The sequence below is a fragment of the Ceratotherium simum genome, chromosome 23, assembly GCF_057802395.1.
Source record: "Ceratotherium simum simum isolate JZ-2026a chromosome 23, ASM5780239v1, whole genome shotgun sequence".
Classification (NCBI taxonomy): Eukaryota; Metazoa; Chordata; class Mammalia; order Perissodactyla; family Rhinocerotidae; genus Ceratotherium; species Ceratotherium simum.
In genome coordinates, this window is record NC_141922.1 from 39,089,820 (window position 1) to 39,117,795 (window position 27,976).

The 27,976-nt window shown below is 36.5% G+C and overlaps 1 protein-coding gene across 8 annotated transcripts in view; it reads right to left on the reverse strand.

The window, feature by feature from the left end:
• Positions 1 to 27,976, reverse strand: part of VPS13B (vacuolar protein sorting 13 homolog B) — a 741,189-nt gene that overhangs the window by 137,712 nt on the left and 575,501 nt on the right. For all 8 annotated transcript variants that reach the window (XM_087447588.1, XM_087447586.1, XM_087447584.1 and 5 more), the window contains 3 exons: positions 16,607 to 16,809; positions 11,823 to 12,030; positions 6,752 to 6,936 (listed from right to left, as the gene is read on the reverse strand). In XM_087447588.1, the coding sequence (XP_087303714.1) occupies positions 6,752 to 6,936; positions 11,823 to 12,030; positions 16,607 to 16,809 (596 nt within the window). The remainder of the gene's footprint in view (positions 1 to 6,751; positions 6,937 to 11,822; positions 12,031 to 16,606; positions 16,810 to 27,976) is intronic.

The following is a 27,976-nucleotide window of genomic DNA, read 5'->3' on the forward strand; positions in this document are numbered from 1 at the left end:
TGATTCAAGATTAGTTAATTTCTTTTGGTCTCAGATTCCCCCTGATAAAATGGGGATAATGCCTACTTCACAGAATAAAATGAGATTTAATGAGGTTATGTATGCAAAGCACCTAGCACAGGGCTAGGTTTAAAACACAATGATGATCATCACACATTAGAGCAAAAATAACACAGATCTCAACCATTTAGATTCTCTTTGGTTTCCAAGTGTGCAATTTTTGTTCATTATTCTTCCTATGTGGTTTCACTTTGATTTTTATAATCATATTAGTGTTACTTTAAAAACTAATTTCCCCGACTTTTGAACTGGATAAACAAAAGTGAATTAGGCATGAGTGCATTGATTTCTTTGGCTTACTGTTCTTCTCCACCAGAAATAAACAAATGGCATGGCTTGCTTTTGTCATTTTTCTTCCTGTTATCCTTGTGAAGATATCTTTTTAAGGACTCCAATCATGATTTTTTCATATTAAGAATTCTGCACCAAATTCTGAAGCTTAAAAATGCCTTTTTAACTGAAAGAGTAGCATGAAATCATACAGTTTTAGTAACAAATTTGTTTTTTTCCCTCAATTAATTCAATTTACTCTTCAGATGTCAGAATTCCCCAAGTTACATGATTCCTCCTAAATAAATATATGCATCTATCTTAATATATACTCAGCTATTCTATCTTATGAGTTTGCATATGCAATTCTGCCCTCTCTTTTCAAATAGATTATAAACTTTATAAGAGTAGGGACAGATCTTCTATTTCTTTATATCATCATTCTCTACACATTGTAGTACCCTATACTGACAGTGAGAAGTATCCTACACTGATATTGATATTGAGAAGATATTCAATAATTTGTTGATGAGAAATGCTATGAAGTGGAAATAAAAATTACAGACATATATGTTTATCTTCTCATTTGTTAATTCACATTTTCTGAAGGTGTAGATCTGAATTCACATCTTTAATTTTTCTAATGTAAAGTTTTGTGAACCTGTGTTAACATTTCCCTGAATTACTTACACATTTTCTTTCTTTTTTCTCTGACTTCAACAACAGGAATTTTATGTACACCCTAGATATTTCTTGCATTAGAGAAATTCTTGACTTTAGGTCTTATATCCCTCCTGTTAGTCCATATAGTATGTTATTAATGCCAACTCAGCCTCCATTTAACTTCTTTAACTTTGCTTCCCATCTGTTTAAATTACTTCAGTCATCCCAATCTATTTAGTGTCTGTCTTGAATTGTAATGCTCAAGCTTTATACTCTTAAGATCCCTGTGGAAAGATGATATTTAGTTTGGCCTATTGTCATATACCAAACAAAGATATCTAAAAATTTAGTGTAACACATATGTGAAAATAAATATGAAAATAATAATAATGCAGTATTGAGAGAACAAGAACAAGCACCATGACAGATCTGTGTGAGAATTAAAACATCCATTACCAATTTTACTAGAAAAGATGGATTAAAATTTTACAATCTGGGAACATGGGTATTTTCAAAATGGAATCCTCAGTAGGGAGTGTACACAATAGGAAGAGGAGAGAGGAAAACCTGGGATGTGCCAGAAATAGTGCCAGAAATTTCTTATGTTTAAGCTCATTTAAATCACACAACATTCTTCGGGGTTGATGGCATTATTCTACTTTACAGATCCTAATTTTATTGACATCTAAATATACTACTAACAGTTAAAATTTAACGTGATAAAATTATAAACTGACCAAAAAATAAGCTCCTTTTGCTTTCTGTGAACAATAACTTCAGGGTCTTTATTCAGAACCTATGGTTAGTTTGATTTAATATTACAGACATGTTTTCCACATTTTTCATTACAATTGCAAAATAAACTCCATAAAATATGGGGAGACTGTTTATAAATCCCATTATTAATCATGGAAAGATATATAAACAGGCAAATTTGAGGGTTCTGTATAAGTGAACTCTATAAGGTCAGTTTTTTATGAACTAAATGGTCCTGAAGGAAAAAGTCATCCAAAGTCAATTCCGTTTTTAGGACTAAAACCAAGGAGATCAATTTATCTTTGTATTTAAGATCTAGCCTCTGTCTAATGGGCAGTGGGCTTGGCAGAATATTCAATGATCTCACTAAGAGCCTGTGTAACGTAATGACATTAGATTGTGTATTTATGTTAGATAATACCCCTGAAGCATAACACAATGCATCCTGACCTAATTCCGTTTGTAAAACCAAAACTCATTCAATAGCCTCATAAAATAATGACAAACAATGTAATACTTTTGAATAATACAAAATAGGAACATGGACATTCATGCATTCATTCATCTGTTCAATATATTGAACATCTCCACCTCAGTAGCTACTGTAAGGGACATAATGACAAATTACATACGATCATTTCCTTTGGAAATCTACGATCTAAGAGGGAGACAAGATATGGACACATAGTTAAAATGTGAGGAGTGAGGTGAGAAATAGTATAAAAATGGTGCTATGAAATGTTTGTTATAGGACTTCAGAGGAAGGTGATATCATGTTTGGAGATGGTGTCCAGGAAAGGCTTCATGAAATAGATGCTATTTGACCTGTTTGGAAGTGTGGATAGGATTTCAGCAGAAAAGAGAGAGATTCAACTGAAGAGGGAGTGGTATGGAAGCGGGATGTCACAGGCTGGTTTGGGGAATGCCAAATAGGCCAGTTTGACTAATGCATAGATCACGTGTAAGGGAGTGAAAAGCAAAGCTGGGTCAGATGGTAGGGAGGTTATGCAGGGCCCTCAAGGTCAGCCTAGTGGGGTGATAGAACCACTGAAGGTTTTTCTCAGGGAAGGGATACAATCTACCTCTTCCCTTAAGAACTTAGTAGGATAGGTTGGAAGGAAGAGATTGAAGACTGGAATTCCATTTAGGAGGCTCTTTTAGCACTCCAGGCATTAGCTTGTGAAGGAGGAGTGGAGAGAAGGAAGTTAACATTTATTAAGAGCACACCGTGTGTAAGGCATTTAACTGATTTAGCTATAATATTTCATTTAATTCTTGCAACAACTCTGAAAGGTAAATAACATTAACTCCAGTGTTCAGTTGAGGAAATTAAGGCTCAAAGAGATCTATTTGCCTCAAGTCACTGAGTTAGTAAAATAAAAATGGGGAGGGGAACAGGAGTCAGCAGCTGAGACTTCAATGTCCATGTTATCTGCACTATACCATGTTGATAAAGGGCCTTCTTTTCATAAGCTCCCTGCTATTCAGGATTGGCAGTTCAATATTTTAGCTGTGCCTCTGGTACAGACCTAGAGATAATCACATATAGCAGGAGAATGATTCTGACAACAGAGAGGTTCTCCTTGAAAGCTGAAATTAGGGAGACTCTTCTACCCCAAAACAACCACAAAAATTTCCCTGCTAGACTGAGAGCTTCTTATGAGTGGAGAGTGTCTTACTTGTATCTGAATCCCCAGGAGCAAGCCCAGGGTCTAGCACTGCAAGTGCTCACAAAAAGAGCTGTCGTATTGAATCAAACCTGTGATTCATGCAACATATTTTCCATTCTCAACAGAAGCTCCAAGGAAACGAAATAGTTTGCATGGTTCTAAGATTACAACTTAGAGAGTTATTTTCACAGATGAGGCTCACCTCAACCCCTGGGACAAATTCTGCTCCTAGTCAGGGGAATTCAATGATTGAACCAGGAGCTCAGCAGCATGGCAACTTTCTGCCAGTCCTGCTCTGTTCCTTCATCCCAGTTGTCGATTCCAGGTGTTTCTTCTCACCACTAGGATCGAGCTCTCCCTTTCAACTTATAGTAGGTGCAACCCTATCTTGCTTCTTGGACTAGTATCCCAGGCTTTGAACTCCGCCCACATCTCAGTTCCTATTTCTCCAACAAGATTTGAAATATAGCAGGACCTCTCTGATACCAACTCTTTGCTGTTGAAATCTGCTGGGTTTCCTTCATGTAGTGCTTTGCTTATGTGCCAAGTCCACTGTCTAGGCCACCGGGACTGTCCAGATCTCCTGGACTACTCCAGCTGGTCTGTAGAGTCATCAGACCCCAGCTCTCTCTGGTCTAGCCTGTGCTTCTGCTTGATGAAAAGAGTTTTGACAATGGTCATCACAGGAGTCGTAGTAGTACTCATACTTACATAGTGCTTGCTATGTGCCAGGCATTGTTCTGTGTGTCTTACAAATATTAATTCCTGTAATCAACACATTATTAATAGCCTCATTTTATTGATTAAAAAAGCAAAATAAAAAACCTGAGGCTGAGGGATTAAGTCACTTGTCTAAAGTGACAAAGTTTGCAAATGGCAGAGCCAGAATTTGAACCCAGGCATTCTGGCTACAGTTCATTCTCTTAACCACTATATTCTCCTGCCCTTCCAACACCAGTGAGAAGATGAAGAACACATCACTGGTGAATGTACTTACCACCGTAAATGCCCTATTTAATACAACTAACATAATACTACTACTAGTTTAGTTATCAGACTTATGCTAATAAATGTATTAACATGTAACTATAAATCTGAACCCAAAATCAGAAAGAAGCCCTTACATGATGCTGAGACATTGATATATGAGTATTTTCATTTTGATTGAAAATACTACAGGGGCTGGCCCAGTGGCGCAGTGGTTAAGGTTGCACATTCAGCTTCAGCAGCCCAGGGTTCACTGGTTTGGATCCTGGGAGTGGACCTACTCACTGCTCATCAAGCCATGCTGAGGTGGCGTCCCACACAGAGCAACTAGAAGGATGTACGACTATGACATACAACTATCTACTGGGGCTTTGGGGAGAAAAAAGGAAAAATGGAGGAAGATTGGCAACAGATGTTAGCTCAGGGCCAATCTTCCTCAAAAAAAAAGAAAAAAAGAAAAGACTACAGATGTTGTGCATTTAGGCAAGTCTAATAAGACAGTAGGAGTCAAAGATAATCCTACTTAGCAAAAATAACCCAAGAATACTGGTAGAGAAGATAATCATGAATATGACCTTGATAGGATGAGAAACAAATTTGAGGATTTAAGAATCAAAGTGGATTTGCTAAGAAAGTAGATCTTAAAAGTTCTCATCACAGGGAAAAAAAAAGAATCAAAGAAGATCAAAAAATCAAAGAATCAAAGAATCAAAAAAGAATCAACGAGTTGACATTTTGGCACATTGGACAGTTCTGTACACACTAGTTCACTTGACAAAATGATGACACATTTCATTGTTATCAATTCAGAAGGTGAACATCTGATTAAATATATTATAATAAGAAATTTAAAAAAGAATTAAATAAGAATATAATAATACCTATGTTAATGTGTATCTTGGACTCATATACTTGTTAAGTATAGAGCAGTCATTAAAAAAAAATTGGTGAATATCTCTGTGTATCAGGGGCTAGAGATAAGTGATCAAGACATACAAGAAGATTATTTTCTAATGGTTGAGAGAGAAAGACCATAAGAAAGTAAGTAAATAAATGCACAGGAAAATTCTGAATAGTGATAAGAGCTATGAAGAAAGTAAAACAAGGTAATGTAATACAGAATAAATTAGTGGTAGTGAGCTGGCCAGGATATGACATGTGAGCTGGTACCTGACTCAAAAAGATGGGGAGCAGAGCAAGAGAAATGATCCTGAAGTGGTATGCTCAAGGAGAAAAAGGAAGCTGGTGTGGCTGGAGCATAGTGAGAAATGGGGAGACTGGCATGAGATCAAGTCCCAGAGGTAGGCAGGGCACAGGTTATAGGTCCTTGTAGGCCACAGCAAGATATTTGAATTTTGTTCTAAGAGGAAGTCACTATCAGATTTTAAGTTAGGGGAGTCATGTGACCTGATCTCCATTTTTAAAAGATCACTTTAGCTGCTATTTGGAAGATGCATTACAGGGAGTCAGGAATGGAATTACAGAGACCAATTAGGAAGCTACTGTAGTACAGAACAGATGATGGCTTGGACTCAAGTTGTACCAGAAGAAACAGAGAGAAGCAGATGGAATAGGGAGATATTTTGGAGGTAGAACTGACAGGATTTGTGGATGAATTAGATGTGGGGAGATAGAGAAAGACAGCAATCAGGAATGACTCCTAGGATGGTTGAGTGGATGGTTGTGTGATCTAATAATAGATGGAAGACTAAGGGAAAAACAAATTTTAAGAGAAATTCATATCCATAGAATATTAATACATAGAATGATAATATAGTAATATCCCCAATGACATTTACATTAAACTCAGGGGACTGACAAGAAATAAACTTTCACAAAGTCATATGGAATATGATCACTGGTTAGACGGTTTTCCTGTCAGCCTACCTCAAGCCCCAAGACCATTTTCAGCTCTGGAAACAAAATGAAAACTGAGTCATACATTCTGGCCTTATGTGGACATATTTTATTTCACAGAGCACTTCTAGAAATGCTGTGTGAACACATGGTAGGTACTCAAAAAACGTGTGGTGAACTGAATGACACCTGTTTGTCCCATTACAGTCAGAGACCATGTAACCTACCTACAACAAGACTAAGAGTAGAATTGAGAACTCTCAAAATTGGCATGTTCCATGAATCTGAATTACACTATTCACATATTTTAAAATTTCTATCTTGTCTGTGTGTGAGTATACGTATGTGTTTATGCATATATACATATGTGTGTACTTCTCTCTAACACAATTGATGGGAAAAATAAGTATGCTCCAAATATTTTTCCTAGTATATAATCAGTGCTTTCCCACAATGTTTTTATTTTAAAATGAATAGCCATTACATACCTGTAGCATATCACCAAGGTCTGCTGTGCTAATATCTGGATCTTCTGTGGTGTTGAAGGGCACAGGAGTTATTCTTACAAGGGTGAGCACTCTCGGTTCTGGATATCTCCATAACATCATCCCTGGGCTATCTTCAGTTTCATTGTAAAACAAGACTTCATAGACACCAGGCATTTTCAAAGGTTCTGTTAAATGAAATTAATTAATTGTATGCTTTTGAAGGAGAACATGTTCTTTATTACAATAAGAAAAACTTATGAGGATAAAAGAAAAGAATATAAAGAAGCTGATCATTTTTATATGGTTTGAGACAAGAACAAATCAAGAATTTTTCCTTAAGAGACTGAACGGTAATGTATTTTTTTTTTTTTATTGAGGTAACATTGGTTTATAACATCATATAGATAGTTCTTTGGTGGATTCTTGAGGGTTTTCCACCTATAAAATCATGTCATCTGCAAATAGTGACAGTTTTATTTCTTCTTTTCCAATCTGGATGCCTTTTATTCTTTTTCTTGCCTAACCCATCTGGCCAAAACTTCCAGTACTATGTTGAATAAGTGTGTTTAGAGTGGGCATCCTTGTTTTCTTCTTGTTCTTAGAGGGATAGCTTTCAGTTTTTCACCATTGAGTATGATGTTAGCTGTAGGTTTGTCATAAATGGCCTTTACTATGTTGAGGTACTTTATTTCTATAACCATTACATTCAGAGTTTTGATCATAAATGGCTGCTGAATCTTGCCAAATGCTTTCTCTGCATCTATTGAGATAATCATACGATTTTTATTCTCCATTTTGTTAATGTGGCATATCATATTGATTAATTTGCAGATGATGAACCATCCTTGCATCACTGGGATAAATCCCACTTGATCATGGTATATGATCCTTTTAATGAATTGTTGTATTCAGTTTGCTAATATTTTGTTGAGGATTTTTGCATGTATTTTATCAGTAACATTGGACTGTAATTTTCTTTTTGTGTGTTGTCCTTGTCTGGTTTTGGTAATAGATAATGTTGGCCTCATAAAATGAGTTAGAAAGCACCCTCTACTCTTTAAATTTTTGGAAGAGTTTGAGAAGAATAGGTATTAGATCTTCTTTGAATGTTTGGTAGAATTTGTCAGACAAGCTGTCTGGTCCTGGGCTTTTGTTTTTTCGGAGGTTTTTGATTACTGTTTCAATCTCCTTACTAATGATCAGTCTATTAAGAGTCTCTATTTCTTTTTGATTTAGTTTTAGAAAGTTGTATGATTTTAAGAATTTATCCATCTTTTTCTAGGTTATCCAATTTGTTGGTGTATACCTTTTCATAGTAGTCTCTTATAATCCTTTGCATTTCTATGGTATCTGTTGTAATTTCTCCTCTTTTGTTTTTGATTTTATTTATTTGAGTCTCTTTTTTTCTTAGTGAATCTAGCTAAATGTTTGTCAATTTTATCATTTCAAAGAACCAGCTCTTAGTTTCATTGATCTTTTCTTTTTTTTTGTGAGGAGGACCAGCCCTGAGCTAACATCCAATGCCAATCCTCCTGTTTTTTGCTGAGGAAGACTGGCCCTGGGCTAACATCTGTGCCCATCTTCCTCTACTTTATATGGGATGCCACCACAGCATGGCTTAACAAGAGGTGCATCGGTGTGCACCCGGGATCCGAACCAGCGAATCTCGGGCCGCCGCAGCGGAGCGCACACAATTAACCGCTTGCGCCACCGGGCCGGCCCCCATTAATCTTTTCTATTGTCTTTTTAGTCTCTATTTAATTTATTTCTGCTCTGGTTTTTATTATTTCCTTCCTTCTATTGACTTTGGGCTTCATTTGTTCTTTTTCTAAATTTTACATGTAATGTTAGATTGTTTATTTGAGATTTTTCTTATTTCTTAAGGTAGGCCTGTATTGCTATATACTTCCCTTATAGTACCACTTCAGCTGCATCCCACAGATTTTGGTATGTTGTATTTTCATTTGTCACCAGGTATCTTTGTGATTTCTCCTTTGATTTATTCGTTGACCCAACAGTTGTTTGGTAGTATGTCATTTAGTCTCCAAATATTTGTGACTTTTCCAGGTTTCTTCTTATAGCTGAATTCTAGTTTTACACCGTGGTGGTCAGAAAAGATGCTTACTACAATTTCAATCTTAAATTTATTGAGACTTGTTTCATGGCTTAACGTGATCTATCCTGGAGAACGTTCCATGTGTGCTTGAAAAGAATATGTATTCTGCAGTTTTTGAATGGAATGTTCTGTATATATCTATTAAATCTATCTAGTCTAATGTCTTGTTTAAGGCCATTGTTTCTCTGTGGATTTTCTGTCTGGATGATCTATCCATTGATGTAAGTGGGGTATTAACGTTCCCTACTATTATTGTATTACTGTCAATTTCTCCCTTTATGTCTGTTAATATTTGCTTTATGCATTTGGGTGCCCCTATGTTAGCTGCATAAATATTTATGAATGCCAAGTCCTTTTTTTGGATTGACCACTTTATCATTATGTAATGCTCTTCTTTGTCTTTTGTTACAGTCTTTGTTTTAAAGTCTATATGCCTGATATGAGTATTGCTCCCCCAGCTTTTGTTTCCATTTTCATGGAATACATTTTTCTGTCCCTTCACTTTCAGTCTCTGTGTGCCTTTAGATTTGAAATGAGTCTCTCATAGGCAGCATATAGATGGTCTTGTTTTTTAATCCCTTCAGCAACCCTATTTCTTTTGTTTGAAGCATTTAGTCTATTTACATTTAAAGTAATTATTTATAGATATGTGCTTATCGGCATTTTGTCAGTTGTTTTCTGGGTTTTTTTTGTAGTTCTCTGTTCTTTCTTTTTTTCTTGATCTCTTCCCTTGGGGTTTGGTGGTTTTCTTTAGTGTTATATTTGTGTTCCTTTCTTTATTTTTTGTGTATTGTAAGTTTTTGGTTTGTGGTTACCATGAGGTACATATATATTGACCTATAAATATGGAAGTCTATTTTAAAGTGATAGTCGCTTAACTTCAAATGCATTCTAAAAGCACTACATTTTTACTCCTTGCTCCCACATTTTATGTTTTTGATTCATATTTTACATTTTTATTTTGTGTATCTCTTAACTTCTTATTGTAGTTATAGTTGATTTTACTACTTTTGTCTTTTAACCTTCATACTAGCTTTTTTTTTTTTTGTGAGGAAGATCAGCCCTGAGCTAACATCTGCCAATCTTCCTCTTCTTTTACTGAGGAAGACTGGCCCAGTGCCAACATCTGTGACCATCTTTCTCCACTCCACATGGGACGCTGCCATAGCATGGCTTGACAAGCGGTGCATCGGTGCGTGCCCGAGATCCGAACTGGCGAATTCCAGGCTGCTGCAGCGGAGCACGTGCACCCAACCGCTTGCGCCACCAGGCTGGCCCCATACTAGCTTTTTAAGGGCTGATCTATTGCCTTTACTAAATATTTGCCTTACCAGGGAGATTTTTTTTCTTTCATATGTTTTCTTATTTCTAGTTATGGCCTTTTCTTTTCCACTTAAGAAAGACCCTTTAACATTTCTTTTAAGGCTGGTTTAGTGGTGATGAACTCCTTTAGTTTTTGCTTGTCTGGGAAACTCTTTCTCTCCTTAAATTCTGAATGATAACCTTGACAGGTAGAGTATTCTTGGTTGTAAGTTTTTTCCTTTCAGCACTTTAAATATATCATGCCACTGCCTTCTGGCCTGCAAAGTTTCTGCTGAAAAATCAGCTGATAGTCTTATGGTGGTTCCTTTGTATGTGACTTGTTGTTTTTCTCTTGCTGCCTTTAAGATTCTCTATTTATCTTTAACTTTCGCCGTTTTAATTATAATATATCTTGGTGTGGATCTCTTTAAGTTTATCTTGTTTGGGACTCTCTGTGCTTCCTGGACCTGGATGTCTGTTTCCTTCCCCAGGTTAGGGACGTTTTCAGCCATTATTTCTTCAAATAAGTTTTCTGCCCCTTTCTCTCTCTCTTCTTCTTCTGGGACACTTATAATGCTAACATTAGTATGCTTGATGTTGTCCCACAGGTCCCTTAAAATGTCCTCATTTTTTAAAATTCTTTTTTCTTTTTGCTCTTGTGACTGCGTGATTTCCACTATTTTGTCTTCCAGATTGCCAATCCGTTCTTCATCATCTAATCAGCTGTTAATTCCTTTTAGTATATTTTTTATTTCAGTTATTGTATTCTTCAGCTCTGATTGGTTCTTTCTTATATTTTCTAATTCTTTGTTGAAATTCTGTGTTCCTCCATTCTTCTCCCAAAGAACAGCTGTAGCTGGAGTGGGGTCCCAGCCAGGGAGTCCCAGACTGCTTGATGCCTGGGGATGCCCTAGCAGTGCAACTGGAGTGGGGCACTGGCTGGGGATTCCCAGGCCCCTCGGTGGCTGGGGGTGCCCTGGCGGGAGCATGGAGCTGGAGTAGGGCACCGGCTGGGGAATATGCCTGGGGGTGTGCTGGGGCAGCCTTAGCAGGCTGGCAGCATCTGAACCATGCTCCCATCCTTGCTGTCAAGGTGGTGGGGGGATGCAAAGAATGGCGCTCACCAGCACTTCACTCCAGAGAGAGTTCTAGCAGCTACCTGCTCATTCAACTAATGCTCTAGGGTTAGTAAATTGATTTCCTTTCTGTAGAGTCTAGGTGCCCTTTAAATCACAGGTTTTTCACTGTGCCTCAGGGCAGGCAAGCTTGGGCACAGCCCCTCAATGTTATCCCTCCCTGCAGCAGGTCATCAGCATTGGGGATGGGGGTCCCCTCAATACCGTGTTTCCATCTCTCTTCCATTTCTCCATTTCTATGTGGCTCTCTATGTGCAGAACCAGTTTAATCAACCCTCAGTTCTTCTTCAGGAGGATGTGCTCTATATGTAGGTATAGACTTGCTGTGTTCGCGAAAGGAGGTGAGTTTGGGGTCTTCCTATGTGGGCATCTTGCACCCTCCAATAATGAACTATTTTTGTACTGCAGGTATTAATGTATTTTTCAAGTGATCTTGATGTGCTATCATTTAGCGACTGTGCAGTTAAAACAAACAAACACACGTACACACATTCATACTGAAGCTGTTGCTACTTACCAGCATCTTGTATATACTGAAATAGACCTGTCCGCAGGTCATCTGAGCTTTGTTCACTTTTAAACATCAGATTCTTTTCCATAGGAGATGGCATTTGTGGCACTGCCTCAGAAACTTGCTCTTCAAAGTTTCCCTCCTCGTTAAGGTATCCAATGAGTAATTCATGTAGAAGAACTAAACAATTCAAATGTTCTTGACCCCAGAAAACCTTTAAAATCATATGAAAAATTTTAGTGGCTTTAAAATATAAACATTTCATGAGGATAATTAGGTACACTCATTTGAATTAATGCAAGACTGTAATTATGTTCAGTTTACTGACAATAACTAAATTATAATTTCTAAGAAGTAATTGGCCTATGGGATAAAATTCTATTACTTGAGTAAATACACAAAAACAAAAAAATCAATTACATCATAGACTGTGTGAATAACAATCCATTTTGTGTGTGTGTGAGGAAGATTAGCCTGAGCTAACATCTGATGCCAATCCTCCTCTTTTTTTGTTGAAGAAGATTGGCCCTGTGCTAACATCCATGCCCATCTTCCTCTACGTTATATGGGACGCTGCTGCAGCATGGCTTGACAAGCGGTGTGTCAGTCTGTGCCTGGGATCTGAACCTGCGAACCCCAGGCCGCTGAAGCAGAGCACGTGAACTTAACGGCTACGCCACTGGGCTGGCCCCCAAACATTCCATTTTAAATGCCGAATTAATGATGAAATTATGTTGATGTGAAGTAATATTAATGAATAACTTAGCTAAGAGGGAAAAGAACACCTATTACAGTCTGAGAGAAGGCAATGAAGATCCTCCAGGCCAAAATGTTAATAAAATAATAATAATCAAGGCAACGAAGAAGTGAAACTCTCACTATTTGCAGATGACATGATTTTATATATAGAAAACCCTAAAGAATCCGTTGGAAAACTATTAGAAATAATCAACTACTACAGCAAAGACACAGGGTATAAAATCAATCTACAAAACTCAGTTGCATTTCTGTATGCTAATAACGAACTAACAGAAAGAGAGCTCAAAAAGATAATACCATTTACAATTGCATCAAAAAGAATAAAATATCTAGGAATAAATCTTACCAAGGAGGTGAAAGACCTATACAATGAAAACTTCAAGACATTACTGAAAGAAATTGATGATGACATAAAGAAATGGAAAGATATCCCATGCACATGGATTGGAAGAATAAACATAGTTAAAATGTCTATATTACCTAAAGCAATCTACAGATTCAATGCAATCCCAATCAGAATCCCAATGACATTCTTCACGGAAATAGAAAAAAATGAATACTAAAATTCGTATGGGGCAACAAAAGACCCGGAATAGCTAAAGCAATACTAAGAAAAAAGAACAAAGCTGGAGGCATCACAATCCCTGACTTCAAAACATACTATGAAGCAATAGTAATCAAAACAGCATGGTACTGGTACAAAAACAGACACACAGATCAATGGAACAGAATTGAAAGCCCAGAAATAAAACCACACATATATGGACAGCTAATTTTTGACAAAGGAGCTAAGAACATACAATGGAGAAAGGAAAGTCTCTTCAATAAATGGTGTTGGGAAAACTGGACAGCCACATGCAAAAGAATGAAAGGGGACCATCTAATATCACCATTCACAAAAATTAACACAAAATGGATCAAAGACCTGAAGGTGAGACCTGAAACTATAAAACTCAAAGAAGAAAATATAGGCAACACACTATTTGACATTGGTCATAAAAGAATCTTTTTGGATGACATGCCTACCCGGATTAGGGAAACTAAAGAAAAAATAAGCAAGTGGGACTTCATCAGATTAAAGAGCTTCTATAAGACAAACGAAACCAGAATCAAGATGAACAGACAACCCACCAGCTGGGAGAAAATATTTGCAAAACATATATCTGACAAGGGGTTAATCTCCATAATATATAAAGAACTCACACAACTGAACAACAAAAAAACGAACAACCCGATCAAAAAATGGGCAGAGGGAATGAACAGAAACGTCTCCAAAGAAGATATACAGATGGCCAATAGGCACATGAAAAGATGTTCAACATCACTAATCATCAGGGAAATGCAAACCAAAACAACACTAAGATATCACCTCACGCCCATGAGAATGGCTATAATCACCAAGACAAAAAACAACAGATGTTGGAGAGGATGTGGAGAAACAGGAATCCTCATACACAGCTGGTGGGAATGCAAACTGGTGCAGCCTCTATGGAAAATGGTATGGAAATTCCTCAAAGAATTAAAAATAGAAATACCCTATGATCCAGCTATCCTACTACTGGGAATCTATCCAACGAACCTGAAATCAACGATCCAAAGAGGCTTATGCACCCCTATGTTCACTGCAGCATTATTCACTATAGCCAAGGAGTGGAAGCAACCCAAGCGTCCCCTGACTGATGAATGGATAATGAAGATGTGCTATATATATACAATGGAATACTACTCAGCCACAAAAAAAGACAAAATCGTCCCATTTGCAACAACATGGATCGGCCTGGAGGGTATTATGCTAAGTGAAATAAGCCAGAAAGAGAAAGACAAACACTGTATGATCTCACTTATATGTGGAATATAAATCAACACATGGACAGAGAAAACTGTGTTGTGGTTACCAGTGGCAATGGGGGTAGGGCGTGGGCACAAGGGGTGAAGGGAGACATATATAGTGATGGACAAACAAAAATGTGCAACCCTAAATTTCACAATGCTATAAACTATTAAAACATCAATAAAAAAACATAATAATCACCCTGTGGAATAGCTTCCTACATTTTTGTCAAAGGATTAAATAAACACATCTTGACTATACAGTTCCTTTCTTTGCACTTTCACTCTTCAGGAAAAAAGAGAGGGAAGATGCTTAATGAACATGAATTTAGAAGGCTCCCAACTTATGTGTCTAGTGAGAATGTGCCAACACACAGTATTCCACAGATTCTGAGAATTAACTGTACAGAAGCTACAGCAGAGTTTCAAAACAAAGGCCTTGGTGTTTCCTCTAATAGAGAAAAAGTTCTGCATGTGAAGAATATTAGTCTATAATAGAAGTACGACTAGTGGGTAATAATGTCAGAAGACTCAAAATTTCAATAATGCTAAATTTCTCTAAACATATTGGATAAAGGCAATACAATCTTTATTTCTAAGAGAAACAGATAACACAGAAAAGAAAAAAATAATAGATAGAGGTAGAAAAAAATAACCCTATACCTTGTGGGTAAGTGTTAAACCCTAAGCTTAGATCCTGCTCTCTGGAATTAAGGCATCTCAGAAATGAAGGTAAGAGATATCGTACTAAGTCTACTTTTGTTCTCGTTAATCTTATTTTATTGGATCCTGAAAAATAGAGATAGGTGAAAAGTCAAGCTGGGGAGTTGAGCACTGTGCTCCAGCCTTTTAATTAACAAAAGACAGTCAGTGACTGTATAATGTAGAGACAATATACTTTGCTTTTGCTCTTAGCGTTGTTTTTAATGTGGAGTTACTTTGCTGCCTTGGAAAAATGGTAATATGATTAATATTCTTGATAAAACAACACAAAACCACATGCTTATTGTTAAATATATGAAGATTTCTGATAGATGCCGAAAACCTCCAAAGCAATACAAAGCAATAAATTATTAGGATGCCCCCCCACATTTAGCTCTGTGTCAGTAAGAAAACTGGTGAAAAAGTTGAGGCAACACAACTTTTAGATGAAAACAAGAAATTCATACATAATATGCCTCCATTATTAACAAATTAGTCATTTCCATTTTCTGTAATTGTGAACTTCTCAAGCTTTTTGGATTTGTGTCAAATTTGGGGGATATCAAATCATATAAAGAATATATTTACATCTCTACAAGTAGAAAATTATCAAGAAATAAGTTGGATTCTCTCACACATTCCATAGTTGGCTGTAAATCAAATGCATAAAAGGTTGCAATGTGATTATATGTCAAGTGTTAGTCTTCAGACATCATAATATCTAAGCAACCTGCCATTAGGAAATTGTTCTTCCATATTGCTGATGACACTGTGCTTGAGACAGATTGACTACTTTGTAATTAGAAAAGTCTACACATTAGAAAAAATTTTAATGACCCAGCAACTCTACTTCTAGTAGTATATCCAAGAGAAACGAAAACATATGTCCACATAAAAAAACTTGTACACAAATGTTCATGGCAGTATTATTCATAATAGCCCAAAGTGGAAAGAACAAATATGTCCATCAATTGATGAATGGATAAATAAAACTGTGTTATATGCATACAATGGAATATTTGGCCATAAAAAGGAATGAAGTACTGGCACCTGCTAAAACATGGACGAACCTTGAAAACACTATGCTAAGTGAAAGAAGCCAGTCACAAAAGACCACTTATTGTGTGATTCCATTTGCATGAAATATCCAGAACAGTCAACTAGGTAGAGACAGAAAATAGATTGGAGAGGGGATTAAAGGGTAATGGGGAGCGAATGCTAATGGGTACAGGGTTTTGGGTGTGTGTGTGTGTGTGTGAAAGTGTTCTAAAATGGATTGTAGTGATGATCACACAACTCTAAAAATACTACAAAACCATTGAATCATACACTTTAAGTGAATTATATCTCAATAAAGCTTTTAAAAAAGTTTAATAAGACAGAAATTGGACAATATCCTTTCTCACTACACTATGATTTAAAATTTAGTGAAACAGTTCAAAAAATGAACAAACGCTAGTTAAAAACTTATGGGAAAAATGTAGCCAATCCCGACAGACCTGTAGCAGACCTCCTCTTAAATCAATGGATATTTTTGGTATGGACTGTTCTGGGCCTGGACTGCCACTGTGTTTACACCATTTAGCTTCCAGATTGGCAGTAGCACAACACGGTCCTAGCAGAATTCGACTTCTTTCTTTGAGACTTGTTTTAAGGAGAAAATCATTTACACTGAGTAGAAATGATGACCCAAGAATTATGCCTGAAAAAAAGAAAAAAAGAAATGGAGAGGGGTATATAATTCTCCTTGTCAAAAAAGTATGTTTAGGCAAGAACTATCTATATTTTTTAGAAGCATTAATTCATCTCTTGTCAGTCTTTTTCAGTTGGCTTTTCCCCACAGTTTTATGCCATTTATATAGAATTCTAGTTATGAAGCAGGTATACCTCACTCACATTCCTAACAAAGCAATATTTGCCAAAACATTATGACTTTTTCCATGTGTGAGCATTTTAAGTTTTATGAGTAGAGACATTTTCATTAAATTGTGCAAGTTTTTCAAACAACTACATTAAGAATAAGAACAGCTGCTTCATTTGCCTATTGTTAACATGATGGGAAAGGGCAATTTTCTGTGATTTCTTCCAGTAACAGAGTATAGTATATTACTTTGCTAGACACTCAAGTTTTTGACTGGCTCATGTTAAAATTCAAAACAATCAAAATATATAACATGTGTTTTCTAAAAGTTTTAGTTTAATCCAAACTTCACACATCATAACCACTTGAAGTTTACAAAGTCTTAAAAACAGATAGTGGCAGCTTAGATTTATGAGAAAAACTATATGCTATAGTTCAAAGTAAATATACCCAGAAAAGGAATACACTTTAAAATGTAGGTTTTCTTTTGAACTTAAACTAGAAGTGCAGATCAAAACCTTTTCATAAAACCAATGGCGCACTTTAAGATATTTGGATGCAAAGTTAGAGTGGTGGGTTAACTTTCCCCCAAGGAACTCATATTCTGAATTGTCATTGTGAATATTGAATTTCACCAGACCACGTTTGTAATGCCCATGGCTTATTTTTCTAATGATATTTGATCCTTAAAAGAGATGAAATATTAAAAAACACCTTAGGCCCACAGTATACATGTTTCAAAGTATAGTACCCACATTGACTTCTCAATTCTGTGGAGACTTGAAAACTTCATACATGTTGTATGTTCCTACTTCAAAAGTAAGATGCACAACTTCTAATCTTCCACAGAAGACATCATATGCCCAAAAGGGTTTGGGCTAAGACTTTTGTTAGAAATTATGATGGTGGAAATCAATTTCTTACATTTTTTCATCAAATATATTGTGGCACTAAGACTTCCATTTCACTTACACAATTTTCTTGCTTCAAAGCTACACTTCACTTAGACTAAAAAAAACCCCACAAAAACCAAAAAATAGAAACAGGCCCCAAAATGCCCAAGAATAAAAAAATCATGTTTATTAATGGAGTTTGGAACTTGTCATAACCTAACTGCATTACATTTTCTGAAATATTTACTTTTCATCAGTAAATATCTGCTAAATGAAACATACCAATACATTATTCAGAAATTGGTCATCACAGGATTATGAGTATAGCCTTAACTCAGTACAATCATTCAGCAAATTGGCATTAAAGGAATATCAGGATTACACTACCCTTTATTCTTAAGTATATGCATCTTCATACTACCCTATAATAAAATACCCAATTATCTGGTGGTAACCTTAATGTGAATATCCTATTGGTCCCTCATAAACAAAGGGTTTAATACCAAAGGCCTCCTAGGTTGCTTATCTTATTTAATGCTTATCATTATCTTCTTAGGCACCCAGAGTGAAAAGTCTGGAGGCCCTCTTTAGGGGCTCTTACTCTCTTGGATAGGTTTCCAAGATTCATCAATTTCTATACCATTCTATCCAACTCCATTATTTTAAAATATCAAAGAAGAGAGACCTTAGTAATCTAAGTGATTGAAAGGAAAGACTACATCATTTTCAAGCTCCAGGAGACTGTGATCATTCTGGAGGCAAGGACCATCTTCTTCAGTATAGTACTGAGCACAACAGTAGCCATTCAGGACACATCTCACTGAATTGAACTGACAATTTAGAATCTGACTCTATTTTCAGCTGTCTAAATATATTTATTAATTGACAGTATAGGATAGAAAATAGTTAAGAAAAGTGCTTAAATCTTTGCCATTCTTCATTTTGCATCACTATATCACAGAACAAGGCTGGATAGAAGAGACCTTAGAAGCCATCCCAACACCCCTTCCTCCAAAAAAATCAAAGAAAAATCTTTTTATTTCGAAATAACATTAGTCCTACCTAAAAGTTGCAAAAGTATACAGAGTTCCCATATACCCTTCACCCAGCTATGTAACCATAGTACAAATATGGAAATCAAGAAATTCACATTTATATAATACTGTTAAGTAATCTACAGATCTTATTTGCCATTTTCTCCACTACTGTCCTTTTTCTGGTCTAGGATCCAGCCTAGGATCCCCACTGAATTTAGTTATCAAGTCTCCTTAGTGTCCTTTAATCTGTGACAGATTCTCCAGCTTTCTTTGTCTTTCATGACCTTGATAATCTTGAATAGTCCAGGCCAATTATTTTGCAGAATGTCTCTAAATTTGGAGTTATCTGATGTTATCTCACCAGAATGAGGTTATGCATTTTTGGGAAGAATACCAGAGAAGTGATGCCCTTCTTAGTGCATCATATCGGGATAAGTGATATAAATGTTTTATTACTGGTAATATCAACTCTGATGACATGGCTTAAAGTGATGTCTGCCAGGTTTCGCCACCCTAAAGTTATTTTTCCATTTATAAATATCTTGCGGGGAGATATCTGGAGATTATGCAAGTATTCTATTTTACATCAAACTTTTACCCACTAACGTTAGCATCCATCAATGGTCTTGCCTGCAAAGATTATTACTGTGGTGTGTGATAATGCTGATTTCCCATTTCTCATATTAGTCTACATTTATTAATTAGTATTCTATGGTAAAAAGAGCTGTCTCTTCTACCCCCTTTATTAGTTCAATTTTTATTTATATCAGTATGGACTCACAGATATTTATTTTATTTTATTTTATTTTAATCCAATATTATCATTTTTTACATTGTTGCTTAAATTGAACCAGCTTTGGCCACCGAGAACCCCTTCAAATTGGTTCCTGTGTCCTTTTGATATATCCCCATCATTTTTTGAGAACATCTTTACTTTATGGCCACAAGATGTTTCATGTTTATCTTGTATTTTTCCCATCGCATCTCTGGCATCAGCCATGTCTCCAAAGAGCCTTGATTCTTTTGTTGAAGAATGGTATCTAGAAACCAACATCTGGGTGTTAGGTATGCTCATTGCTACTAGGGTGTCACTGCTTCTAGGCCCTCTCAGCAGAGAGGGCTAAAACATACATGTATGTATACTACTCATGTATACACACACATCTATATTTCTGTATCTATCCATCCATTTCCATATACATTTAATGTAAATACATTAAAAATCATGAATTCATACTGATACTTCTGGTTTTAATCCAACACCACAGGGTGGTTCCTAGCCTTCTCCCTTTCCTTATTTGTAATCTCTTCCTATGCTGCCACCTACCTCTTCTGATGTGTTGGTTTCTAATCATCCATTTGAAGCGAGTGGTGAAAATTAAAGCAAAAGAACTAAGACAGACATAAAGGACAACTTGGCAGAAGCAAAGGTAATTATCTATCAAAGAAAAGACTATCAACGGAAACAGCTGAGTCCCTGGAAGTCTTGTTAAGAATGGGCTTGACAACATTTTGTTTGGAGCATATAGATGAATGAGATTACTTTTCTCACTGTATAGTAACTTTCATTTATACGAAGATATTTGTAAGCACATGATAAAATCTTCTTTGTAGAAGTAACAATACATATAAAATTTGGATCTTACTAGATATTTCTACTATGCAGGAACTACTTCAAAATACTGATATTGTACTGTCTAAATTAGTTTATGAAGTTTTGCCTAAAAATGACTAGTACTGGAAGGACAAAATTTGCATCATTATACTTTATGAATAATCCTCAGAAGGTGCCTATCTCTTCTCAAAGAACTTAACTAGGGTTGACAGAAAGCTCTTCTTAATTCCCATAAGTTACACAATTTAAGTATTTATTGACTGGGGTGAGGAAGGATGTAAGAAAAAATTCTAGACTTGAATTATTACAAAATAATTAGACAATATATAGAAATGTTGATAGCTTTTGTGCCACTGTATACACTGTTAAACACATGAACATTTCCCTACTGTCATACAAATCCTATTCTTTTTTGTTTGGGTAGAGAATGGGATACCTAGAATTCTCAGGAGAGTAAGATAAAGATGGCGACTGAAACCTCTTGAAAATGGCCTAGAATTAGGAAGCCAAAGATCAGGCAAACATTTGGCAGCCTGAAACAAGAAGGGGAAAGAAAGTGGGCCAGACCCAGGTGAGCACTGGGGAGGGCAGGAGGCACAATGTGCTTGAGACATGACCTTGCAATTGTGGCAGGCGCTGACCCAGCATGGCTATGTTCCAGCAATAGCAGAATCTAATGACCAGTTTTCCAGGAAGTAGACTAGTAAGGCTGGGAACCTGCCATACTTTCTAGATTTTCATGTTGGATACTCTCTGGAGTTTGATTTGGTTCAGGAATGGGCATGAGATCCAATGAAAACCAATGAGGTACAATAAGAGGACCTTTCCTCTTGCTCCCTGGTTTTGAAGTTAAGAAAACGAAGGTGCTGGAGCTGCTGGCAGCCACCACGTGGAGACTGAGGCTAAAGCTGAGTAACACAGAAGGAAGATCTCACAGATTCTGCCATGGCTAAGGACAGCACTGGTCCCAAGCTTTTCACCTACATGAGTTAAACCAGTTTAGGTTGGATTTTCTGCCATTTATGACCCAAAGCACCCCAATTGATATACATTCTCTAACTAATGGGATTTCCAAGGGTAATCCTCAGTCTTCTATCTGCCCCCTGCCCCCAATCTCTACCTGTCCCCTGCTCCCAATCTCTTATCTCAGTGCACTTCTCTACTTTCATGGCTTCAAGGATAATTTTTAATGACAGTATCCATAACCACACCTAATTTCTTAACCAAGTGCTACTCCATACTTTTGTCTATAAGGAATTTGGATATTCTGGATCACCTCCAACTTGATATTTATGCATGCATGTATTCATTATTTAACCAACATTTAATGGTTATCTACCATATACTGGGTACAAAAAGTTAAAGTGAGTAATATGTAATTTTCTTTCATATGAGATTTTTCCTTGGCAATCTGTTAGCCTCAAGTTCTAAGATCTCAGTAAGTAATAGAGGAAAAAGAAGACAACCAACAACATTTATAATATTAACTCTGCTAAGCAAGTGAACTGTTGAAAAACATGAACACTTCCCTGTTACCATATAAACCCTATTCTTTTTCATTCTTTTTATTCACTTTATGCGCTGTCAATTCTTTCGCTCTAATCAAGTATTTATTTGAGTACCTATGAGTAAGTCACCTTTCATTTTTTTCTTTCTTTTCCCCAATAGCCTACCCCTTACTCTAGTCTTATTTTTTCTAATCCTTTTACAGTTTGTACTTGCCTATAACTCAGATCTACCAGCATTGATCATGGGCTAATTCAAACACATAGGTGGCACTGAGAAATTAAGATGCTACCAGTTGGCAGTGAGGAGACAGGAACAGGCACTGCATCAAGAAAACACGACCTACAGAGATAAATGTGCCTTACCTGGGGCACATTTGTCCCCTTTCTTTTCTTTTGTGCCATAAGGAAATTAAGCACGGTTCACTTTTGAGATTTACACAACTAACTGAACTCATCCCCAAGTGCCTATCTGCCCACCAAACTTGCTACACACACCAGTGGCTTTGCTCCTCAATGAGGGATCCAGATATCTGTGGCACCAAAGAAATGTTCCCCCACAAGTACCAGCTTTTAAGTTTGAAACAGAGTCTCCATTTCCTTCTACATTTTAAAAAAGCTACAACAAAATAGAAAAACATGTTAGTTCAAGTGGTTTTAATCTTGGCGTAAATGACCAGTAATAAGAGATTATGGTGATCACTTAAGAAAGAGTAGTGATGAATTTTACAAAGGGTCATTTATAAGTGATAAACCAAACTTAACACTTTTACCACAAAATATGAAAATAATCCCTGGGACTCGTGACAGGGTTGTTAATTCTCCTTTCTCCTTTCTTCCACTCTGTAAGAAGCTGGCCTATGGGACATCATCCCCTCCTTTCTGTTTTTTTCATCGGGAAACATACTAAATATCTTCCTTGGGATAAAGTGAATCTTACTTTATATATCACCACACACACAAACTCAGGGCAACAGAAAATACTCAGCGTTCACGTAAGCTGGATACTTACACATTCAGAATCCAGTACAAATGGCAATAGAAAGTGAGTTAAGTGGACTAATGCACTGTTGGACAAAAGGACTACAAGTGAAAATTATAAATAGCTATCTTTTTAGCACTGAAACATTGGAAAATGCTGAATAACTTTGTGACGTTTTATCTGTGTGTGTATGCATACATATTGCAAATATGACAAAATGTTTACATTTGTTCTAGCTGGTGAGTATATAGGTGTTTGATGTGTTATCCTTTACATTTTCTGTACTTTTTTCCCCCTAAATTTCCAAAAATAAGGAGAGAAGAAAAGAAAGAAAAAAGTTCAAGAAATATGCTGTGAAAGTGTAAGATTTAAATGTTCACTTAAACTTTAAAAGCACGAATACGTAATACTAAAGTTATTTACTCAATCACTGATAAGGTTACTTTAAAAAATTTTAATTTTGAAATAATTTTAGCCTTTCAACAAAGCTGATATCCTTCACCCAGTTTCCCTTAACATTAACAACTTACATAAACTACAGTATTTTTCCCAAAAGCCAGTAAATTAACATTGATACAATACTACTAATTTACAGACTTTATTTGAATTTCACCAGTTTCTCCCCTCAAGTCCTTTTCCAGTTCCAGTCCCTAATCCAGAACTCCACATTGCATTTAGTGACTGTGTGATCAGGTCATTCTGACCGAGTATATATCCTCTTCTCTCTACCTCCTTCCATTCAACAGCATGCTTTTCTGTCGGATTTTTCCATTGGCCTCTCTCAAAAATCTTTGTTTATATTTTTAATTTCAGCTCTAGCAAACTAACGGCAGATATTTAATTAAACTAAATGAAGTGTAGCAACACTGAGATGCAATTTCAGAGACAAGCAGTGTGATAAACAGAAATAATCTTGCTTTGTCTGCATACTGACATACTTTTCAGTGAGTGTAAAAATTTAGTTCAGGGAACAAAGTTTCATGACCTTTAAAATACTCCTTCAGAAGACTAATAAATGCAAACCACTTGTTTTGGTGAATGTTTACAAAATGCTGCCAGCCCTACATCGTCAGTCTCTACTAGACCCTTAGTAAAGCTCCTACTCTCTATATGCTGACTGTGCAAAAATACAATCTAAATCATGCTTCTGTATGTCATTAGAAAGAGCAGTCAATGATGACACACACTAGCAACGCATATCCAGGTATTTTTTTATCCAGCTGGAAATAATCTAAGGCTACTAGAAAACCAGCAAGCATGTGTTAGATACATTCACAAGTCAATTTGCATAACAGTGAAGCATCAGGATGCCTCAAAAAGTGAGGAAGAAAAATTTTTATAAGTATGATCCATAAAGAGATGACCATAAGTGACTAGACGACAAGAAAAAGATTTTTGCATGTATGGTCCATAAAGCGATGATCAGAAATCTTTTCATTTCTAATTCCTTCAACTAATTATGTTGAAGCACATAAAAATGGCACTTGGGTATTTTACCATGAAAAAAACTTGTCTTTCTCCCCTTGATCAGAACATGTAAGTTGACCAGATCCTATTTAATTACATTCTATTTTGTAATAAGCCTATATATTTGTACCTATTAATATAAGTAAACTAAAATATAGGACAAGATTAATACATGGAACAAAACTGTCAGAGAACCACATGGATATTGATGTTTAAGCTGAAAGGGATGCCAGTGCTCCCCAACAAATTTACGAAAAGTCTAGCTGTCAAAATGAGAGCTCAATTGGGTGATCCACCTGCTAACATGTGTCCCTTCTCCAAAGCACCTAATGATTTATAGGTGGGATTTCCAGTCTCTAGGGACTCTTATCCAGTTCTCACTAGAGAGTAAAAGCTGAGACCCTGAGTCTAATCCAAACCTCTTCTTTTGGACATAAGAAAATGAAGTAGCAGGATTTTTTTTTCTTTCACATAAAGAAAGAGAGAATAACTCATGAAAGATGAAAATGTCTACTGAGTTGGCTATTTATACTCATACTTGGCCCTTGTCTGGGAAAGATATTTTTTGAGAAATGTTTTAAAACTCTCAGATCCTAGAAAAACTAAACTAAAAATACCAAAGGGTGACTGAGGATATGCTTTGCCTCTTTCTTCCCCTCCAATCTGCCACCATGTTCACTGTTATTACAGTTGTGTCAGTTTATTAGAAAAATAAAACTTGATTGGCTGTTGTGGACATGTTTAAATAAAAAAGTAGACTGGCAGATCTGACTGTGCATATTGGAAAGTGTATGACAACCTTCTTACAGAGGAAAGAACAACAGTAAATACATACTTCCAAAGTTTCTTAGATGAATACAGTAGTTGCCTAATTTATTACATAAGGAAACTGCTGGTAAATCAAGTTTTCTTAAGTCAGTCACATGGATAGAAGAATTGGTATCAACTTAAACAATGATGAAAGCAAAATGACTGCTAAGTAATTTACTGCAGTAGCTTGGAAACTGGTCTTGATCTACATAATCCAGGTTTTTAAGACTGGTATAACAGAAAGGCCAGTAGCCAGGAGATATGTGTTATAGTCTCCACTCCACCTCAGAATATCCCTGGGCAAATCACTTAATCTCTCCACCCCTTAACTCTATCGGGGAGTTAGGACTAGCTCAGTGGGCCTCAATCCAGGGTTCTTTGACACTCAGGGAGTTCCACACAGTAATGATATTCCATGACGTATTTTCAGTATTTCAAAGACATCATGAATTTGTCTGAGACAGGGCTCTGGATGTGTACTAAAGTTTTTATTTTTGGTTACAGTCATATTAAGTTGTTAAGTCATGGTTAGCTATCTAATCCTAAATGCAGTGTGTTTGGATCATGAGGTCCGTGAGACAAAAGGATAAAAAGTGTTCTTGATAAAGAAAAGGATGATCTTTAAGACAATTTTCAGCTCTAAAATTTAATGATCTATACCTCAGCACTCATGTGGTGTGACTGAGTTGGGAGAGGAACAGGGAAGAAGATACAAAAAGACCAATATTTATTGAGGAATTTAATAAATTTGTGCCAAGGAATGTGTAAGGTACACTGCATACATTATCTCACCTAATCCTCTCAACAGCCCTGTGAATTAAGTATTTTTGCCTTCATTTTGGAAATGAGCTATGTTGTAACTTTTACCACAATCAACTGCCAGTAAGTAGCAGGGCTGGGATTCAGATTCTGTTTGCTTCCTTCCAGCATGAATATGCTTTATAAAAACTACTGCTATTAGTTAGCTCTTAGTAATTTCATCTTTCCAACTGGTAACAGGGTTGTAAATAAATGCTTTTTCCTGTCCCTAGCTGTCTTGCATGGCCTCAGTATGTTATGCCAACATAGCCTACAGGTTCAGGGGCCCAGCCAGAGAGCAAAAGAACATCTAAGACGTGTCTTCAGTCACTCATCACTGACAGGGTTTCTTTGCCAGAAACTTTCCTAGCAAATAGCCTACTGGCTGATATGGATGAGAGGGCAATTTGCTGTGACCACAGGCAAAACTAAACGCTGTCACAAATTAAGTACAGTGGGGGACAGAGATTTACTTCTAATCTTTTCTTTTTCCACAGTCCCAGTGCTGGGGGCTACAACAATTCTTGTCCACTTTACCTAATATTAACCTATAAGATGCTATCATTAGAATGCAGAGGAGAAGCTACTAAGAAAAAGATATCTAGTATTTAATTACTAGGCTGAAAACTTTCTTCTCCAATAGTATTTTGCACAGTGAGATATCTTCATGTTAACTGATAGCATTTTTGTTGTCTCAAAGGCCTTTTTTTCTCCTGTCCAAGGAACACGCTGTTTTTTTTCCCCCTGTCCAAGGAACACGTTTTTTTTTTTTTCTTTTTTTTGTGAGGAAGATCAGCCCTGAGCTAACATCCATGCCAATTCTCCTCTTTTTGCTGAGGAAGACCGGCTCTGAGCTAACATCTATTGCCAATCCTCCTCCTTTTTTTTCCCCTTTTTCTCCCCAAAGCCCCAGTAGATAGTTGTATGTCATAGTTGCACATCTTTCTAGTTGCTGTATGTGGGACGCCACCTCAGCATGGCCAGAGAAGCGGTGCATCGGTGCGCGCCCGGGATCCAAACCCGGGCTGCCAGTAGCAGAGCGTGCGCACTTAACCGCTAAGCTACCGGGCTGGCCCCAGGAACGCTCTGTTTTAATACGTGTATGTGGGAAATATTTATCAGTTGTCCTATTTTTCCCCTAAATATATCTAAATCTAGATAATTGGTTCTTTACCATACCTTTGTTAAAATTAGGAGAAGAAATAAAAGGCACTGATTTTTTTTCTATAGTACGTAAGACACACAAAGTCCAGTGCAATGATACACAATTCTAAAATACATAACCCGAGGCCAACAGTTTTCTAGTAGTTTAGATTAAGTTCGGAATTTGGTAACTAAAAACAATATGAAGAAATAGACTAATTTATCTAAAGACAAGATTTGAAGGCAGATATATTTGGAAGAGTATAATAACTATACTGGATTTCTCATTAGAAGGGAGCAGAGTCTTATGAAGACTTCACATTCCTCAAGAGAACCATATTTACACAATTAACAATTCTTTTGTTGGAAAAACAAAAGCTTTCATTATTGCATGTGGACACATGTGGGTTGTGTAAAAATATAAGAGACGTGTAACACACGGTAAACAGAAAGTAATGATCTTAAACAGGCCAAATCCTTGAACTCGTCATTAATAAATGTCTCTCCTGCATTCAGCTACCCGGGCTGCTGGGAGCCTGTTTTCTTCAAGTACTTCAAACACTGAAATCCAGGAACATTTATTATTTTAATCCATTACAGGCAGTGCTTGATTTAACTTTATTGGTTGTGGTGGTGGTAGTAGTTGTAAGTGGGGGTACAGCAATGTTCTTTTACACATCATTTCAAAACGGCTTAATTATATTTTATAGTTTGGGCCAGGAATTCTGCTTGTTTTTTGTCTAACAAGGTTCAAATGG